Consider the following 22,144-nt stretch of genomic DNA (forward strand, 5'->3'; position numbering starts at 1 on the left):
GTGAGCATACCTTCATCCATTCCTCCTCTGTGATGGGGGGATCTATTTCAGTATTCCAGCGTATGAGGCTTGCCCCAGAGTTCAGTGGTGTATCCTGCTGTGTTGCTCTGTATAATTTAGTGATCAGTTTCTTTCTCGTCGGGGTCGTGAGTATTATCTGCAGAGCCGACAGTGTCTCCGGTTCAGCCGGGAAGCAAGTGTAGTGATCTTTAATTGCTCGCCCCAAGCGATAGCAAGTGAACTGAAATAGCAGTGTAGGATTGTGTATATATGACAAATCGTCTCTGGTGATGTATGTACCCTCCGGGAATAAATCACTCATCCATGTTATGCCTGCCTCACGAAGTGCTTGTTTAGATCCCTTGTCTTGGGCCACTGATAATGCTGCGTGTCCCTCTATAGGCATGGTAGGGGCATACAAGGGGAGTTTCTGCGTCCGCCGTCCAATCACTTGCCAAGCCGCTATCGTGGTATTCAAAGCGTTTATTTCAGCCCTGGGAATATGTCTTTGGGTGTGCGTTATGATGCCCCTCAGTGGTATTGGATATGCATCCCCCTCCTCCACCGCTACGTGTGGTGTAAAGTCATGTGGTCGATACCAGTAGTAGGCGTATTGTGCCTGACAGCACAGATAATATATGTAAAAATCGGATGCATTAAACCCGCCCCGTTCGTACGTCAATGATAGTATGATAGTGTACGCCAGCTTAGTCTCGGTGTTTTGCCGCCCCAGACAAGTCGCAGTACCTGTGTTTGAATAGTCTGGAAAAAATGTTTGGTCAACGGGATCGGTATATTGCAGAACAGGTATACGAATTTGGGGAGTATTACCATCTTTATGACTGATATCCTATCCGCTAGAGATAGTGGGAGGTGTAGCCATCTGTCGACCTGAGCGACTAGTGCCGTATATGCTGCACCGTAGTTGGCTGTGACAACTGTCTCGGGGTCTCTATGAATCCATATTCCCAGATATTTGACAGGGTCTGCGGATCAGACCAGGGGATATTCAACCGTAGGAGGGGCGGTGGCAGCAGTCAGAGGAATAATGACGGATTTATCCCAATTGATATGGAGACCAGAGAATAAGCTAAACTTCACATATTCGCGGAGGGCAGGTGATAAATACTGTTGAGGTTCGCGAACGTAGAGGACCATGTCGTCCGCATACATTGAGATCCCTACCGGCCGATTACGGAAATTAAGGGCTGCCTCTCTGTGGGTCTGCCGAATTTTGCATGCCAGTGGCTCCAGCACGATAGCAAAAAGTAGTGGGGACAGCGGGCACCCCAGGCGTGTACCGCGACCAATATCAAACGGTTCGGACGTGTCTCCGCCTACTCTCACTCTTGCGGACGGTTCGGTATACAATACCTGGATCCAGCGTATAAAAATGGGGGAAAATCCCATTCTTCGCAAAATATGTATCATATATTTCCACTCTATGGAGTCAAATGCCTTAGCGGCGTCTAGTAGTACTGCTACGGCTGGGAGGTCTGGCCTCAGTACGTGCTGCATGGCAAAGATGGTGCGCAGATTAAGGGAAGTGGAACGATCAGGAATGAACCCAGCCTGATCTGGGAGCACCAGCATTGGCATTAGTGGCTGTAGTTTTGTAGTGAGAATTTTGGCCAAAATGTTGGCGTCTAGGTTTATAAGAGATAGTGGACGGTATGATTCGCAACATTCGGGGGTTTGTCCTTTTTCAGAAGGGTAATGATCATTGCCTGACGTAATGAGGGAGGGAGGTGGCCCGATTCGAACGCCTCTGCGTACATACGTAACAGATGAGGCGCCAAGATGTCAGCATGTGCTTTGTAGAATTCGGCGGTAAGCCCGTCTGGCCCAGGAGCTTTACCATTCGGGAGCAAGCTGATGGCGTCAGTCACATCCTCTTCCGTCAGCGGAAGGTCAAGGTATTTTCGGTGATCGTCTGACAGCCATGCGCATGCTATGTCATCGAGATAGTCATTCATAGCCTGCTCATCCATTCCACCCTTCGAAGAGTACAGCGAGGAGTAGAATTGCCAAAATTGGTCTACTATGGCGACTGAAGAAAAGTGGGACTGCCCAGTGTCATCCACCACACACTCAACCGGGAGATGGGACTATCTACTTTGTAGTCTGCCAGCTAGTGATCTACTAGGGCGTGCACCCTCGCCGTAGCGTCTGGCAACGTGTCGCTTCGATAGGTACTTTATCTCCGTATCAGCAAGGGCGTTGTACTCCGTGATATGTTCATGTATACTAGCGAGCGTGGCTGTCGAAGGTGTATGCTCATATTGATTTTCCAGCTCACTGAGTTGCCGCTCTAATGTGGTCAGTCTGCCCCGTATGTCCTTGAGTATCCCCGCTGACGTACTAATGCATGCACCCCTAATTGTGACCTTGAAGGCCTCCCACAATGTCTCTTGACTCTCTACCGACCCTATGTTCGTCTCAAAATAATGGGTAATTTCATGTTTGATGGTGTCAGCATATATCAGGTCAAGTAATGACTCTGCACGAAATCGCCGTGTGAACGGTTTGCGGGGGTTTTGAGAGATGCATAATGTGAGGAATACAGGATTATGGTCAGAGAGTGTTCTTGGGAGGGTGTGAACCTCGGTTACCCAGTTATTCGCTCCTTCGCTCAGTAGCCAGTAATCTAGTCTGGACCAACTATATGTCGCAGGTGTGATGTGGGTGCCTGCTAAGACATCTGTGTGTCATTGTCGCCAAATGTCTACCATTCCAAACTCTAACATGCCGTCTTTGATGCAGTTAGCAACTTTGACCGTCCTCGCACCCTGTTGGTTAGACTTGTCCATTGCAGGTTTCAGATGTGTATTGAGGTCACCTCCCCATATGATGTCTGTCTCGGGCCATGACCGCATTTCCCTAAACATATTCAAGTAAGCAGTAGTGTCGTCCACCACTGGCCCGTAGAAGCTGATGATGGTTACTAAGACATTGCCCAATTTCCCCAATGTCATTGCCCAGCGGCCTTCCTGATCTGTGCTGGCCCTGATAGACGTAAACGGCACCCCTTTCTTAACTAGAATAAGGACCCCCCTCGCATATGAGGAATAGGAGGATGCTAATCTATAAGACGCCCATCGCTTGGCTATTCTATCCTCTGTTACTTTCGTCAGGTGGGTTTCTTGTAGTAACGCAAGTTTGATATTGTGCCTGTCTAATTGTGCCAGTACCTGCCTGATTTTCTGTGGAGAATTGAGACCCCGGACATTCCATGTAATGCAATTATATGTGTCTCCTTTCATACGTAGTGCTTGAGTACAATATAACCTCTATATACAAAATAGTTGTGTGCATGGTGCTTACATACGTGACAATTTGGTGCAATCTCTGTGACATCGTAAACCTTTGGCACTGAAAAAAGAAAAAAATCCCCTCCTCCCACCTTTCACTTCAGCGTCCCCAACCTGCTAAAGACATGACCCTCAGAGAACTCCCTAAACAACCCCAGTTTAAACAAGTACAAGTCCCATCGGGGATCACCCATCGGGGGTCGTGGCAGCTGTAACCGCTCCCAGGTGACAGCGGGAGAGGAGCCATCATAAGTTACCATTCCCATCAACCCTGTGGAATGCGGGACCTTACTACAGTATAGATAATCATGGAACAAGCAATATTCATCCCCTTAGATAAGCCGCCCTCAGAGGATAGCCGCCCCCTCTCTTCCTCCAGCAGTCTTTACTGTCCATCCCGCTCGCAACTCAGCTTGCACCTCCTTACTGTTCAGTCATCAATGTCTGACGTGTGGGATGTGGACTCCGCTAGTCTCTGGTGTCTCAGCGTACGTGCGTATTCCATAGCATGTTTGGGCTTCGGGAAGATCTTTCCCTCTTCCATTTTGTCAATCCTCAGACGTGCAGGGTGCAGCATTGCATACGGAATCTGTTCTTTTTGCAACAACTTTTTAACGTTTTTAAATTCTTTGCGTGCTGCTTGCACATTTGCAGTGAAGTCTGGGTAAAAGGATAGTGCGTTTCCTTGATAGGTAATCGTGCCCTTTAATCTTGTTATCCGTAGAACAGTGTCACGATCTCTGAAGTTTAGCAAGCGGGCTATGATAGGCCTTGGAGGAGCTCCCGGAGGAGGCCGCGCTGCCAAAGATCTGTGTGCGCGCTCAATCGCGAACAGAGGAGAGAGTTCATCTTTTCCACAAATCTCCTGCAACATCGCCTCCACATAATCTTCCAGTCTCCCCACATTGGTGGACTCTGGCAGACCTAAAACGCGGATATTATTGCGACGTGATCGCGCTTCTATGTCCTCATTTTTGACTTGGATGACTTCTAGCAATTTAGTAATGTCTGAGGTCTTCTCATCCACTTGTTGGAGTCCATCTTCAGTATCAGTTATGCGTTGTTCCGCTTCTCCTATACGTACCGCGTGTTTATCCAGTTTCGTCGAGAATTGATCCATCCTAGCATTCAGCGCTTCGATCTTCCCGTCGATGGCTTGAAGACTTGCCTGTATGGCCGCCAGTGATTTTTCTATAGCCGTGGGGGGTGCTGCTGACGAATCTATCTCAGAGTCCAAGTTCGCAGCTTGCCCCGGCTTATTCCCTTTGCGCAGTTCAAAATTGGGGGGGGGCGCACTGCCGCCGTCCTTCACGGCAAAGAGTGTGAGATATTCAGTGTCCACGGCCTCCACGGAGCCGCCCAGTGATCGCCGATGACAACGGGGGGTAGTGTTCAGAGCCGCCGCCCCCCCGCAGTTTGGTGCCTCTCAGCGGCGCGGCCCGCACTGCCCCCCAGCGCCGGGGATTTGCGTAGCTGTCTTTCCCCGGGCCTCAGCCGCAGCCGCCGTCCCGCCCGCCTTACCGCCACACGACGGCTCTTCCGGGCAGCGTCCCCGGCCCCAGCCCGGGTATTCTCTATCTGGGCGGTCCTCGGGAGCCTCTCGGCGGCGCTCAGATCTCGGGCGGATGCCGGCAGCCTCACTGTTTGCGTCGGTTATTGGATTCAGTCCGCCATCGTCTCGGTGGCCCCGGGCAGCCACGTGGTGTCTAAAACCCTCAATCCCGGCACGGAGAAAGCAGCAAAAGGTGTCGCTAGAATGCCCTTACAAAGGGCAGCTCGGTTCTGGGGTTATCGGTCCCAAACACAGGGCCGGGGCAGGATTATGAAAGGATGTCTGATGATGGCTGGCAGAGCTGCACTACAGTGCGGCCATCTTGCCGAGCTCCAAGCCACGCCCCCCCTTCCATCCTCCTACATTGACAAAAAATTTACCATATTCTCAAATGCTCCGAATCAAGAGAATCACATCTGATGAAGAGAAATTGAAAAGAGCACTTGAAGAACAGAGTGACAAGTTTAAGGTTCGTGGTTATCCACATTCTGTGTTGGAGCAGGCGATTCAGAAAACGCAGTTCAAAGAGCGTTAAGATTTATTGATTTCCAAGACAAAGGCTAGTTCAAACAGGCATGTTTTTGTTTCCAGATTTTTCACCAGGTCATTAACTATTAAAAAGATCATTCGCAACAGGTGTGAACTTCTAAAACATGAGCCAGACTTTAATGGATTGTTCGTTGATGAACCATTATTCGAATACACACGTAGCAAAAATGTAAAAGAAATGTTGACAACACCGCAAGCAGCCATACAACAATACACAGGAATGCGTAAATGTTTCAATTGCAATAATGTAATGTTGGGCAATGTCAGCAACCATCCTCATTCTGGCCAACCAACTTAGCTCAGGTATAATGGGGATTGCAACACAGCAAATGTTATTTACACAATTAAGTGTCCATGTGGGCTACTTTATGTAGGTAAAACTGCACGTAAAGTCAAAGTTAGAATTACAGAACATAAAAGTACGATCCGTACTATGAGCATCAAATCACATTTCGCAAAACATTGGTTAGAACATAAACATATCATCGCACAACTCAAATTCACAATCTTACAAAACTGGGTGCGACAACAGTAGGGCATTGGCGCAGAGAGAAGTATGGTGGACAAAATTCTTACAGACAATGATACCAGGGGGTTCAAATGACCGAATAGAAATGTCTTGTTTCATATAAAATCATTGTCATGTTCATGAGATTCTGTTATTGCCTTTACATGGGTGTCCTTTAATAGGCATTGTGTTGTGTTCTCTGTTCTGCATGGATGCTCAGAGTTTGTAAATATGCATGTTCTTGAGGCAATTCATTTACTTTTTCACATAACAGGATCCACAAGGTTTTTAAACAGACAGCAATTGCACATTTCCACTGGGGGTAGCACTTCTGTGAATGATTCACAACCTCATTGTTCTTTTGCAACTTTCAATCACCTTTTATCTGTTTGTTTCACACATGTGATATTCACATTTTTCCTCATGCTTGACAACCATATTACACTTTTTTAGCCTCTTAGTGTTATAATTTTTATCAAGTTTCCACTCTTGGAAACACTATTCAGTTAGTAGGCGGCAGAGGAACATTACAACATGGCGCTCGTTTTTCTAGCGAACTAGTCTCGTCTCTATGAGCACGCACGGTCACGTGCTCGCGGCGTTAGCACGATTAGAAGGGGACCCGTAATGGAAGCACGGTTTCCAGATATTTCGAAGTAAGAGAACAGGAGAAACATCACCCTAAGCCGTTTAGAACCTACACACAGGTGAGCTGGCGTACTACAGTCAGGCTGCGCATAGAGATTTACATTCAAAGACATCAGTAGTATGTTATACCGGTTGTGCATATTTTTTAACTTTTAGACTCAGCGTTAGCGCATGGTACCGGCAAGCGGGAGGACTCCGCGAGGGGTACATCTCATTTCGAAGTGAATTTGCATGTATCCAGTTCCTTTTGAGATGAGGTAACAGTTAAGCGTGTTTAGTTTATTCTTTAGTGTTTTAGCTCACAGGGGCACGAATCGTCAACCTTGTGTTTATTGTTTTTTTTCATTCAGAATCCACACAGTAAGAAGGATATTGCCCCGAGAACGCGTTTCGGCATTTCTCGTGTTACGTAGGGTTTTTAAACTTCTCTGATCAGACATTGGGGCTTTTCAGATAGGGGTAGCGATTACATCTTCACGTTGTTTTCTGCAGGAGTTTCGAGCTCACTGCGAGTCGTCGAGTTGAGCAACTTTTCTAACTCGTTTGCTCCATATTAAGTGTATGTTTTTTCGTTGTGATTACTGGTTTCACATTTTGCTACCGCTATAATTACAAGCTAGTTTCTTAGACTGAGATTATTGATCATCAACATTTTTCAAGCACATTTTCCTTTCTTTTTCTTGGCACAATAATTTTTCACAGTCACTAGGGTGATAACTCTTTTTTCACTGGGTAGCTCTTACTTTTATTGCCTACAGTAAGATGCATATAAGGATCTTGAGCGATGGTTCACAGGCATGAGGCCAGGTTGGCAGTTTGATGGTGCACTTATAAGTTTTTGCAATATAGATTTTTTGTACATTACATTCATTCATGTCTTTTATTTCCACAGTGCTCATAATCCTGAAATGCATTGGGCATAGGCTAGGATGTGTATATTTGATTCTCGTTTCTACATTGATTGATATTTACAAATTTTGTACTCATTCAACTTTATTTCTTGTAAAGCTTGGACAACTATTAACGTTTGGTACATTTGAGTTTTCATAAATGATTGTGATTTCAATGAGTAATGTAATTGAAATTCAAGCTTGATTTGAATGATAGAATATATTTTTTGTGCAACTTTGAATAATATTTGCGGTTGTTTATACTTTAATTATCGCTGTGCGCCGGGCATACTGGTGATTGTTTACCAGAAATATTGTCAACAGCAAGCCAGCATATCTGCCAGCTCCCTTTTCAAATGGGTTATTTCACCAGCTTTCAGACAAAACTGCAGCGCAGTCAGTTCAAAAATTCCTTAAAGGAAAGCATTCCATTCAGTGGCCCCAGGACCGCGTATCTTATTGTCTTGCATAATCAGTTCTACAGGCAAGCAGCAGAGACTTTCGCTTGAGAGAAAGCAGCCTATGCCAATCTATAAGCCAACCTGGAAACCAGCCATCAGCAAAAAGGAGGAAACAATAGTAACAAGGAAAATCTCAATTGTTTGTACACTGGAAATACACAGTTTGAACATTAGTGCGTAGCATGAGTGAAACTACATAACGAGGGAGCAGAAACACAACCGCTGCTTAGTAGGGATAACAGAAATGTACTGAGGGGATTAAAAACAAGCTGTTGGTAGACGCTTGTTTACATTGCGCTTTCCCCTATAAAAAAGTGCATACACCGAGTAATGAAGGGGAGAGTGTCACGCCGTCAGTAAAGCATTCAGTCCAGGTGGACATGGAAAAAAGTGGACAGGGTGGTAACCAGGAGGGACTAAAAAGCCTTCCGGAGCAATTATAACACCACGTTTAGCATAATAGGTTACGCAAAATGACGCACATCAATGGGAAACACGGGTGGAGCACAAAGCGAACTTCTGGAACCGTATTGCTTCCAAGAAGCCCTCGCATGACGAGAGCAGCGCATGCGCGTTAACGCCAGGCGAGACCTAAAAAGCAATCCTTCAGTACAGCGCCCATCCTGAGCTCTCGTATTTTAAGCGGCTCTCATATGTGCAAATGTTCATCAGTACAAATGAAAGCGTGTCTTGAAAATTGTGAGCTCAGAATGTGCTCTACAGAAAAGGTTCCCTTTTGTACAGAGCCAATCTTCTACTCTCTTATTTCAAGGCACTCTCATATGTGCTAATAAATTCAATAGCACACGTGAGAGCCTTGTGAAATACATGAGGTGATGAAGTGTTGAAAGACTAGCCTGTGCTTGTTTTCAGCCTAAAGGCTGTGTAGAAGCAGCAGGAATCCAGACTCGAGGCTGAAAGTGAATACTCAACACAACAGGCAGGCACAAGGCGAGGGTCCCTGGCTTACCTAGAAGACCCTACTCTGTGCTCTGGACCTGAATAATTAAAGGCACGGCTGGCACGCACGTAGCTCAGTAGGTGTGCCCAGTGTGCCAGAAGGATGCCAAGCGTCCTCTGAAGATGATGAGGCAACCGGCGATATGCTGTAAACAGATATTTTGCGCGTGCTAATCATGCTGTAAACCCACTCTTTCCAAACTCATCACCGGGTGGGGTGGAGTCAGTGATGCTCACCCCACCCTTTGACAACTTTGAAAAGGGTGGGTGTTTTACACATGCTCGCAGCTTGTGTATGATTGACAAGCAGCCCGAGGAAATGCAGGGCTGTGCTGATGTCCTAGTCTAGACGCCAGGGCTGCTATTAAAAGTCACGCTGCTTCGCGTTATTACTGATGGTCTCTTGAGACCCTCGAGAATAGCTGGTCAGGCTGGTACTAGTTCAGCCCAGCCTGCTTAAAAAACAATTAAAGCAAATAACGCCTGTAGGCACAGGCACACAAGTACACCTGCTTCTCAAGTGCCTGGCTGCCTGACTCTCGTGTCAGTGAGAGCAAGAGAAAGGTAGACTGCCAGGCATCAGCTTTATTTTGTTCTTCAATGTAATGTGGATGGCAATTTTTCTTAGCAAATACCATTTGCATAACTTGCACAACTATGTGCGTACAGCCCCGACGCCCTCAGCCAGGAGCCGCTGCTGCGGCAGCACTGCATCTACTCTTCAAGGGCTGCTCACTTCTTCCCAGGAGAACAGCTAGGCATCTACTTTTTAGTGTGTATCTTGAGTATCAATTTGATCACATACTTTCCTCCGCTTCCTGCATTGAAAGAAATGTATGAAAGGTGCAACTACAACTACAGAATTTAGCATTATGTGCTCTAGCAGATTAGACAGCAGAGCGCTTGCGAAGCCAATTTGCATGAAAGATGTGTTAGACATTAATGAACTTTCCGAAGCATCAGTTTTCTTTCACACCACTGAGAAAGCCAAATTATGAAAAAGTAAAAAAACAGGAAACTGAAGATCTGCTGGGTGGGAGGTTGAAGGGTGTGAGAGAAAGTTTATTGTAGAGACCCTTGTAAGTGAATGAGGCACGGTGTAGCCGGACGTGTAACAAATGTGTAAAAAACGTATTTGGGGACCCCCTGCTTGAAGCTGGGCAGATGCATTGAGGATTCTGTCCTGAGAAATTACTATTTCATTGAGAAAGGATATGTCCTTGCAAGCATTTTTTCAATCAAATAAATATTGCAATTGTAACACAAATAAAACTCACATCAAAAGGCATGACCTCCACTGTAGTGTTAAAAAGCTTGTCCTCTGGGTGTTCAATATTGCCGCTGCGGAAGAAGTACCTGTGTGGAACAAGCAAACAAATGAGATTTTAACAAATAAACTTTAGCAATGAAAAGGTGAAATGTAAAAATTAAGAGTGGAGTTTTGCTTTCGGGAAGGGTAAGACTCCTTTCATGTACATAATAGCACACGTGTAACCCATCACAACCACTTTCACCTCCTTTTCAAATTCAAAGCAACTCACAACTTGATTCCAAAATTGAATCCATTTTCATGTCTCTTCAGGGATCCCTACGCACAAGGGCATCAGATTGCTTCTGCAGTGAGGGTGATCGCTTAAGATGTGCCATTTCCGTATATGATGGTAAGTCTTGCTTCTTTTCATATATATTTTAAGTTGTTTCGGAGAGGAAGAAAAAGTTGCTTCACTTGTCAGTCCTAGTTATGCATCGTTTACAAACTTTAAACACGTCACTGCTAAATGGACAGTAGATGAAATTGTCAATTAAGTCATAATGCTTGAATAATTCCACTTGGCCTGCATGCACCAGGGAGCAATTTTTAATGAGAAGCACCCTTTAAGGGCCTATCAGAGGTGCAATTTTTTCCTGGATGTAGTTTTTAATATTGAAAAAACATCACTTTCAAGACTAAATGGAATCACCTAGGTTTCAAAAAGGGTTGAAAGTGTCTATCTTCAGGGAAAATATGTAGCCTAACAGGCCTATGTTGAAAGCTGTGGATAAAGGCATCCTGTCCCTTGAAGATTCCAGACGTTTCTCTACCATTGATGCACTGTACTGGCAGTTGCCTTCTATAGCTATTTCTTTTACAGGAACAAGCATTTGCAATGCAATGGGTCTCGCATTTGTGAGAGGTAGAGCTATTGGTGTTGTAAATTATAATGTGTTTTACCCATGTGCTTTTTGTTTTGAGTGTGGTGGATGCATGTGGTCTGGGGGTGAATTATGCGAGTTAGATTGGAATTATTAGTTGTGGAATTGTGTGGGTTGGTATTGTGTGGTGTATTTGTGTAGTGGAAATATGTGGCATGGTGAATAGATAGGGTTGAGAGTTGCAGACTGTAGATAGAAATGGAAGTTTGCATGAGAGAGCAAGAGAGGGATGAGATATGGTACGAGATCTCTCTCGAGAGAGGGATGAGTGGGTGGGGCACCCAGGCGGGGTGGGTGAGGAGGTGGGCTAGTGTACAGTCTCAGAAAGTATAGGAAGTTAGCATGAGTGAGCAGGTATTATAGATAGGGAGGGATGAGAAAGGAGGTGGGATTGGGAGATGAGGGGGTAGTGGGAGTGTGATGAGAGGGGTAGTTGGAGTGTTGCGGAGAGATGATAGGGTTGGTGGAAGTGCAACAGAGAGATGGGTTGAATTGGCTTTGTTTGTTGTTGAATTATGTGGCGTGGGATTGTTTGATGTGGCGTGGATTTCTAAGTAAATTATTTTATTTACAGCTCAATATATGTTTATGTCCTAAACAGATATATATCAACCATTTAGAAAATGCAAGAAAGTTACTGGTAGGATCAAAATGTTATGAAAGATTGCATGGATCTCAATTTAAATTATTAATTTATGGATGAAAACATTTGTTTATGTCTCAAATGGACCATATTGGTACATTATTTCAAATTGGCACCATTGTGAAAACTCACATAAACATCAGGGACATTGGAATTATGCAGCATGGACAACAAAAAATGTGTGCAATGTTAAATAAATTATGCATACAGCAAAAGTGATAATTCACCTTGTATCTGCAAATAATTACTACAACACCACCTCATTGTTTTGGTGTTTATGTTGCATCATTACAATAACCTTGGCATTTAGTGCAAATGTGCACCATAAACAAAAAACATATATTAGTACCACATTAAAATTCTAATGTAACAGGCAACATAACTTTCTTCTTTAACTTAAATTTAGTTCAGGATCAGTGACATTTTTATTGAGAACGAAGCATGGAGGCACATTGTTTTAAAAAATATTTTCACAGAGCCTATTGGACATTGTATTAATAAATTGTTGACGTCTGCTACAATTTAATTAAATTTAAGGTCATATTGTTAGATCAAAATAATAGATTTGTTTATTTTGATAATGGGTATATTATGTGATGGAATGCTCAAAGAAGGAGGCCTTATTTAGAAGTAGGTATTTGCAGTTTCAAAAGTGCATTACTGGCATGTAAAACACGCATGATTGAAACCATTAATTTAAATAAGGGCTGCCTTTCATCCCGCACCAAACCACATCAATAACTTGATTTGCCATAAACCAAATACATTTTCATAACGTTTTAAACATAAATCTTAAGCCACGGAGGTTCATCAACGTCACAAGACTTGCTTCTGGTGTGAATTAGAGATGATTTATTAATATGATAATGTGCACTTACCTGAAAAAACTTTTTTAAGTAGTTCAGTAGATGAGTGCCGTGCATGTCTGAGCAATGTCTTAAAGACATCTGCTAGGCCTGCAGTACTGCCCATTAGCTCGGGTACACAAAAATTGCCATCAATGGTGTACAGGTGAGAAGTGCGAGAAACACAAAGGACAGCAGGCAGGGCCCTTTTGTAACGGAAACGGGGAGAGTCCTTTAAACACTCCTCGAAATTATTAGTGACCTGCATGCTACCCGGGTAATTACGGCGAGTGGAGGAATAAGGAAGCAGCAGCAAGACAAGTGGATCTAAGCACAGCAGTTGAAGTTTGCCACACTTTAGCATGCATCACCATCGACAAGCTCTCTGCCCTGGGCGCTTCCTCCACTTCCGAAGACAGCTGGCAGACATAAACAACGGGAAACAATAAGTTTGTGTCATGGACACAAAAGAAAGAGCAAACGAGGCCAAAGTAATCCGAGCTGCGTGACGTAAATTACATTTATGAATATGTGGTGGTGAAAAGTAATGTATAGCGCCGAGTCGTATGATTAAGTGATATCTTAATGAACACTTTTAAAAATATGTAATTTGGCTGGCCTATTGTACTGTTTATTTTCAACACACTTTGAAATACCAATACTAGTTCCACGCAACGCTACGGAAGGCACATCTGAACTAGTAGCATGCGGTATACGATACCTATGTTTTATCGACCCAATCCTTCACTTCCTATCGGCAGGCATGCGCAGTACAGCACTTTCTGTCTCGAACATGTACGTGGACAAAACGTGAAGAGACGCAGTGCGAATGCGCAGCAACGCTAGGCGATTGGAAGGGGCCTAAGGGAGACAGGGCGGACACCAACTCCGCTTTCAAAGAAGCAGGACACAAAACCAGCGACTATAGATCTCGCCAAGGCGAAGCAGTGCATGCGCAGCAACGCAGGCGAGACCTAAAAATGTAAAGGATATTTCTAATGCTAATCCTATCCAGCTGGGTAGGTGGATTAGTTGCTCATGACTTCAATGAAGATTTCGATGATGCAGGAACAAGACTACAAGTAAGTAACCTTTTCTTCTGCATTGTAGAATCTTCATTGATTGTCATAAATGCATAAATAGAATAGCAAGCAGATTGAAATTAAAATAAAGCTTCTGCCGGGCAGCAGGAAAAAAATGCATCTGTAGCGGAGGCAATTCTCCCTGGCACCAGAGAAATATATCACTTCAAAATATTTCAAAGTGTTCTTTGACCCAACCTAGCATCTAACTGCGTGAGTGCCTGAATCTAGCAAACAAGCGGAGTTGCTTCCATATTGCTGCCTTCCAGATGTCAGCAGTAAGGATATTGATAAGCCATGGTGTGGTGGCTGTTTTCCCCCTAGTAGAGTGTGCTTTAGGTTTCCTTGGAACAGGCTTGTCTGCTGAATGATGTCCAGTGGTAATGCAAGCTACTATCCATCTTGCAATGGATTGTTTAGAGGTTGGTAAGATTTGTCTGATATGGTCATAATTTATAAATAGCTGATTCAACTTTATCAGATCCCTAGTTTTATCCATATGGAAATCAAGGGGTCTTCTGTAGCCAGGGAATGAAAAGAACACTTTGTTTGAGTGGACATAATAGGAAAGAATGTGATAAGAGTATCAATTTGCTATATGAAGGCTGTGTCCCCACCACCACCCTGTTAGAATGAAAAATTGTATAGGAGACTATAGAAAGTAAGTCTTGTAATTCGCTTGTTGTCTGGGAAGACATGGTAGCTACTAGAATAGGTGTTTTCCAGGATAGATCCTATATTGTAGCCTTTTGGATATTCACAAATGGAGGACTCATCAATTATGATAAAACACTGCATTCAAGATAGCCTGGCTGATGAGAGCTGTGAGCCCGAAACCGGTCTCAGGATGCTTTTTTCCTGTCCAGGGAAGACATGGCTTGGCAGTTCGGGTTGGACTGTTCCCATGAGGCACAGGGCCAGACTGATTTGCATATAGCCATGTCTGAACTGGGGTGGCGGAGTGAGCTAAAGAATGATGATGGATTAAACCCAGATCAGTTGACTGGGGGTGAGTGCTTGCAATGTTCAACACTCCGTTGATCATCCCCTTTTGTTTTACTTTGATCAGGCAGATGCGGCATTAAGACGTTTCCATGAAGGACTAAGAATTACAGAGTCGTAGTCCTATATTTTCTGTCTATATGTTCTTATCTTATAGCTGGGTTTGGTATATATGTTTTTGTTGATCAAAGATTAGCCTTATTAGGACGTTAGATATGTCCAATTCGGTTCCAGTACTACCACATGTACTCTGGTGAGGAGTAGTGGTTATAACCTCAGGACCATTTTCTTTTTTATTTTGTGTATTGATTTAAACCACTAAAGGAGGTTCACTTTGTTTCCTGGCCTCTGAGGAAGGTCTTTCTGCTCAAGAGGCTATTATTAAGAGAGGTGTCCTCCTGTATGGAAGCGCATCTGTCAAATGCTTCTGCGAAGCAGCTCAGTATGCATATTGTATGGCTTTCTTCTTCAATGTTTCTTCAGAGGCATATGTTTATATCATTTGCTGAATCGCTGACTGGTGCATATCGCACCTCTTTGATCTACTCTTGGAGTGATCAGGTACTTCAGCAAGCTGAAGCGTTGCTTTGACTAAAGTATAGGTTTGCATGGTTAGAATGCTTGCAAATTCGACCTTTAGGTTACAGGAACAGTGTCCAGTAAAGGCATAAATATTACCTCAACTGCAGGCAATTCCTATCACTGCTCCATATTGTGATGCGGTAAATTGGCAGCCTAAGGTTTATTATGCTTGGGTTGGGCAATATAATCTGGATGGCTTGTTGTCCTTGACATCAGACAATATGTTTTAAAGTGTTGAGGCGTTTTGATAGCCAACAAGGCCACCAATGGTCTATAAAAGTCTTGGGAGACACTTTTATAATAGAAGGATTTTTGACTTTACAGTAAAATGTTCTTCCTCTATGATATTCTTGATATGCATGGTTCTGTCTGATTGGCATTACCTGTCTTTTGGAGAGGTTGTACTTGTTTTTCTGTATTCTTTAGTATGTGAAGAATCAGGATTGTTGTTTCTTGTGGTGTCAGTTCCTTGTGATACCATTTGACAGGCAACTTCTTTTACGGCAAGTCACCTAAGATGTAGTGTTGGTGGAGTACTTCCCCCTTTTTTCACTGGGCTGGGTATTTTTGCCGAAGCTCTCTTTCAGAGTGGCTTTTTGCATATGGTGTATAAATGATCTAATGTGCTGCTGTGTTTTACAACAGTTGTCTTGCAGTCGTCTTTGTCTTGTATCAGACATATGTGCTTGTTGTTGACAAAGGCACTAATAGGTGTGTTAACACTTTCAAAAATATTGTAAAATGCTTTCTGGAACGGTCACTCAGTTCCAGTTAGTTCTTAGATATACAGAGTATACATAACTGTGTCATGTGTGTTATACTGGTTTGTTTCTCCAAAAAAAGAAAGGGGTTTCAATCAAAGATGCACTTTATTTTCTATTTCTCGCTTGCCTTGGTGTTTCGAGCTTATCTACAGCTAGAGGCAGTGTTCAGTCTTTCAGACTATGGCACTGAAGGCTGTATGATGGCAAGCTTTATACATCTTTGCGGTCTAGTGATAGTTGACACATTTATGTTTGGATATATATTTATGCCCTTATATACATCTTTGTGGCAAGATGTTATACAATTGGTGCATTTGATGAATATGAATGCTCATTTTGTCCAAACTAAATTATTTATACCAAGGAGGTGGTGTTGTTCATCTTCCCTTTGAGGAAATGGGTTCTGAAAGTACTTCTTTAGGATTTTATCAGGATAATTCTTTCTCTGATTGTCTTTGTCATTAGCAAATGCAGATTACATGGCTTTTGTCATGCTTTTGACCATTTTTGGTCATTGAGTTTTTTCTTCCCCTTTGGGGAATAGAGGATAATGCCCGTTTTCTGAAAGATGGTTCTTTAGGTTTTTTTTTATTTACCCCTTTTACCTCAAGGGCTGATTCTCTCGGACCTATAAGGTTATTTTTTATGTATGTGGTCGGTGACAGTGATCATGAATTCTATTAAGAGTCCAGCTCTTGTTCTACTATTCCTACGGTCATTTGGTCGGTTGTTGGTTATGACCGGCTGGTTCTCTTTGAGAGCTTTTGTATGATTAGGTTGCAGCCCCTCCTCCAGTGGGGTTTAGATATGGTATTTACTTCAAAAGTTAAGGAATCTGCGGCTCGATGTCTCTATCAGATGGTAAAGTTTCTTTCCTTCGGTATCGTGATATCTGGTAGAGACAGTCTAGCCGCAGATTCATTAACTCCCTGCCCATCCTCCCCATTCAGCGAATCACCTATGAGGTAAGGGTTATACCATTTTTAAGTACAGGTTTTATATACCGGTATCACATTCTCAACTTAACAGGTGTGTATTTCCACCTAGTTTTGTTAAGATGTTGCCATACTGTCCATTCCCAAATGTGTGTGTTCGGTAGGGTGTTTATGCGTGTTTTCACTATCACACTGGATTAGACACCAGCGGGCAGTATTAATTTATTTGTTCTTTTTTTTTAAAGTCTTCGTTTGGTATCATTGTACCTCGGATTGTCACTATCAATATGTTGCATAGTAGTGTTTCAACAAATAGTTTGGTGTTGTTTTTGTAGGTTTTGTTTTGATATGGCCATGCCATTCATTACTATTGATGAATGGTCTTTAGAGTGTATGGTTTTCCTCCCTTACATAGGGTTTATTCACCAGGGCACAGGGTTTCATGTAGCCCTGTGTTTTGTAGATTTTGTTGGGGGTTTCTTAAAAATCTATCTCTGGTATTAAAATACCATTTGATGTTTCTTCTTTATGAAAGTTTCAAAGATGATTGATCTTTTTTGGCACACTGTTTCCACAACCAGTTTCTGTAGTGTCTCCGCGTTCTGGCGCAGAAGATTTCAGAGAAGAAATTGGCGCCCGCGTGCCGGGGGGGGGGGGGGGGGGGGGGGAGGGGGGGGAGACTTATATGGCTCCACTGACGTCATATCTGTAGACGACGTTGCCGCGGAGCAGTAGGACGCTGTCCCCTGGCACACAGAGGTACTGCTGAAAAATCTACGGATCCAGACTGGCGCCTGGGGAGAATTCAAAAGTTTATTAATCTGCGGCTAGACTGTGTCTCTCCTAGAGAACAGGTTACCAAAAGTATGTTACTTTTACATCAGATCATGTCCAATGTTGTGGCACAAGATGAAGAATTGCTTCCATTTCATGGAATAACATGATCTTGTGGAAGGGCGCCTCATCTCTTAAAATGTTCATGCATGCTAGAGGAAGGTTCAAATGTCCATACTGTTTGACCTCAAGAGCCATGTTGACAAGTTCAATAATGCTAGGTTCAAGTTCTGAATTTGCCTCTAAAGCCTAAATAGCAGACTTGGGGGCATATGTATGAAACGGATTTTTAGTTGCAAACGCTGCGAATCGCAAAAAAGCAGCGTTTGCGACTCAAAATTCGCAAAAGGCGATGTATAAGGAAAATCGCATCGCAAAATTAAGTAATCGCTAAATTTGCAATTTCTTAATTTTGCGTAAGAATTAAGGAATCACAAATTGCGATTCCTTAAATGCTATGTATCAAGCACCCAAGTTGTGCAATTTCTCCTTAAGAAATCGCAAATTACCACGAACTTCAAGTTGGTGGTAATTTGCCATTTCTGTCAATAATGCACTTTTTGGCATTTTTCAAAGTGCCATGTGGCATGCATACATGCCCTTAGGGCATGTATGTGCGCCATATGCGCACACATGCTCATTTCAGGGGTGCATCAGGGTGTCCTTATGACACCCTTAATAAGGACACCCTTAAAATTATTCTCAATTTGCGATTTTCAAATTGCGAATTGCAGATTGAGAATGACTTCCCATTCATTCCTATGGGTCTCCTGGCCCATAGGAATGAATGGGAAGGTATTCCTTAAATGTAATGTCGCAATTTACTAATCGCAATTAAGGAATACTAAGAAATCGCTAAATTCTCAAAAAATCGCTATTTGAGAATCGCAAACAAGGATTTTGATACATATGTCCCCTGGTCTGCAAGGAAGTCTCCAGTACAGGCTGACAGAAATCTGTAGAAGGTCAAGGTGCCACCACTGCCTCAGTCAGCCCAGGGGGATTAGAATAATTTTCACTGAGGACTCTCAGTTTCATTATTATTGATGAATGGAGAAAAGAACATAGAAAACCTTCTGACCAGTTTATCAAAAGGGCATTGCCCCATAATCCTAGTTCTAGTCGCCTGGGTTTGAAGTGGCAGCATTTCTCATTTTGTGCTGTTGCGTTTTCTCCATTCTTCGAAGATGTAGTCGAAAATATCATCACCCAGGACCCACTTGTGATTTTCTTCTTAACAGCGACCCAGAAAATCCGCCTGTTGAGTTAGTGCCCCTGAGATGTGTACTGTTGTTAATGACAGATGTGCGGCTAGGGTCTAATGGCAAATCAATTGTGCTTCTGTGGATAACCTTTCTGACCATGTGCCACCCTGCTTGCTTATGTAGTGCATGGTGGTTGTGTTGTCTGCCAGGATCATAATTGATTTTTGTTTCTCAAGTAACTGGATGAAAGCTTTAGCGTCTAGATGAACTGCTCTCAGAATTATTTTATATGGTATGTTTTCTTGCTTTCTGTCCATTGTCCCCGAGCTGATAGGTGATCCAGACGAGCACCCCATTCTGATAGGGATGCATCTGTGATTAATCTGTATAAGAGCGTCTCTTTCTGGAAAGGAGCTCCATGTAGAAGATTTTGATTGTTGTACCACCATGTTGGTGAGTGTGAGAGACCGTTCTTAGAAACTATTGGTTGATCTTCCTGTACCACTGGTGCTAGATGGCACTGTTGAAGAGATCTCATGTGCAAACTTGCATTCGGGACAATGTAAATACAAGATGCCATAAAACCTATATGAGAGGAGATTTGTCTACTCGATGGCATGATGTCACGCAACAGATGGAATTTGCCCCATATAAGTGACACACACCCTGACAAAGGAAATACTGCATTTCCCTTTCTAATATCTACTGTCTCCCCAAGAAAGTTCCAATGTTTGAGTTGACTTCTGGGGTTTGATTTGAATACCAAGTTTCCAAAGAAGATAGGAGGCTACAAGACAATACCATGTTACTCTCCGCTGCTGGCTTTTAGCAGCCAATGAGGATAGATGAAAATACCCTTTTTTAGGTCTCGCTACGAATGCAGCGCATGCGCTGCTTCGCTAGCGAGACTCTTGCTGCCGCTTTGGTGCTGGAAGGGAGACAGGAACTGACATGCGGGGACAGGAGATGTGCACTCCATACGCGTGCACATCTCCTGTCCCCAGAGGCTGGCAGCGCGCGCATCACGCACTTTCAGTTTCCCTCCCCCGTCGCTCCACGGAGCCAGCTTATTCTCTTTCGTCGGGAGAGGGGTCAATGCAGAAAAGATGTTGTGGGAGTCACGTTGGTAATAACTGCCAGATGAATGATGTCTGTGTGCAAGACTTCAGAGCAGGGAGACGGATGGCTTTTCTGTCTAAAGGAAACACTGCTGCCTGGGAATTTCACTTTGTATTGCATGTACAAACTGTGATCTGGTTCTTTGTTTCTCTATGAGCAGCGTCAAAGCGAGTATTTCTTTGGTACACCATCGATGGATAGTTTGTGCAGACGTAAATATATACATATATATATATATATATATATATATATATATATATATATAATTGAATCACATAACTTAACTTGCCTTCCAATACGAAGGCTGCACTATAATAGAACAAACTTGCAAAATAACACCCTGTACTATAATGACCCGTACAACACACAAACTCTGTGCAGGAGATCCGTAGGCCTCCCTCCTCGGCCTGGCAGTCGCCCTGAGGCTTGCGTAACACAAGTGGTCGTGACTTAGTACCAGACTCCGTTTACAAGAAGAATTAAGGACTCCGCATCAATATTTGGTCTCGATCTCGAGTCTGAATTCTCGGCCCACAATGGTGCGGGGGGGATGGGGGCTTCTCACCGCACCAGCCTCACCCTACTAAAACAGACTATGAGGACGTGGTCTGCGCCTCTCTCTAAGAGCTGCCAACCTGGGCCTTTTTGACTGGTAAAAGAGACCGGAGGGGTCTTGTGGATGGAACAACCTGAGACGGTGTTGTATTTTCATTACAGTTGTACATAGCATTATCTTATATACGGTCTCTTTAAGGTCACTGTATTAGAGATTTACTCTTAAAGCTGTTGTTGTGATCTGTTTCCATGGTTTGGAGATTCCAGATTCCATGCAACAGACTTAATGGATCTGCTTAGCTGAGCAGTTGCTGTACTGTGTTCTTCTGCAATAAATCTTATTTTTATAATATTTGGACTGCATTACTACAAAATTGGCGACAATTTTCATTGGTTAGCTACATTGATGTATGGAACACAGGAGCGACCAGAAGACCTATGTGGGATTTCCTTCATCTATTTTGAACTTTCAATTACTGTAAGGAAACTTTCTTAAATATTAATATTTCTGCTCTTAAAAGACATTACTTAATTTTTACTTCTCTTCAAAGGAATTGGATTGATTTATCTTAGGATTTCTCTGCATTTTATTTGGATGTGCGTTTCATATTTTTTTTGGGCTTAGTTTGAATTTTGACACTTATGCACATATTCTTTTTGTTGTCAATCTATTGCCGATGTTTTACGGTTTCCGCTCTTTATTTTCCGTCAATATTGTTCGCTTGGCCACCAGTTACCTGTATACTTTTAAAACCGGCATCATTGCTTCACTCGCTCCAACAGCAATCAAACGTGCTTCTTTGTTGCTCCTTACGCTCGAGCCATCTCTGTAATAACTCTATGGTTTCACGTAGCGCATGAGGTAATCATGCATACGTGGAAGCCATTTTGTTTTCTTCGTGTCACCATAGCAACCTTCAAGAAATACATCGGCTGACAAGCGCGGAGATATTCGAAGCAGGAATCATTACAATCATCTTGAAGTACATCGGGGAAGAAAATACATTCCAGAGACCTTTGGGGTATATCGCCTACAGTTATTTCGGCAAAAATAGGTTTGACCAGTTTTATAATTAAAATTTATTTTTTACAAAATACCTATTTATATTTATTTTTAAGTTTAACAAATATTCCATTTGAGACTGTTTTGAGCTCACAGTTTTCCGTCTATTGTAGTTCATTTTTACATATGCAGATTCTTTTTGAGACTGCTTTATGCTCACAGTTTTCCATCTTATGTGTTCATTTTTACTTGTGCAAGTGTACGTGCGCTACATTAAGTTTCAAAAATGCTATTTGATCCTCCATCTAAGTTTTTGCAAAACAAAGGAGAACCTCCTATTCTGTGGAATCGTTGGAAGGAAGAATTTTTAACCTTCTTAAAGGCAATAGATGGAGATAGATTTTCGGCAGAAAGAAAAAAAAATATTCTCCTACACTCTTTAGGTTCTGAGGGACAAGTCATATTCAGAACACTTCCACACCTTGATGGAGGAGGAGATAGGA

The 22,144-nt window shown here is 43.1% G+C and overlaps 1 protein-coding gene across 1 annotated transcript in view; it reads right to left on the reverse strand.

Annotated features, from left to right (window-relative positions):
- MGAT4B (alpha-1,3-mannosyl-glycoprotein 4-beta-N-acetylglucosaminyltransferase B) overlaps positions 1 to 22,144 on the reverse strand; it is a 1,462,166-nt gene that overhangs the window by 210,142 nt on the left and 1,229,880 nt on the right. Inside the window, exon 12 of the mRNA XM_078653536.1 lies at positions 10,157 to 10,235. Coding sequence (XP_078509662.1) covers positions 10,157 to 10,235 — 79 coding nt within the window. The remainder of the gene's footprint in view (positions 1 to 10,156; positions 10,236 to 22,144) is intronic.

Source organism: Lissotriton helveticus, chromosome 7 (assembly GCF_964261635.1).
Source record: "Lissotriton helveticus chromosome 7, aLisHel1.1, whole genome shotgun sequence".
In the NCBI taxonomy this organism is placed as follows: Eukaryota; Metazoa; Chordata; class Amphibia; order Caudata; family Salamandridae; genus Lissotriton; species Lissotriton helveticus.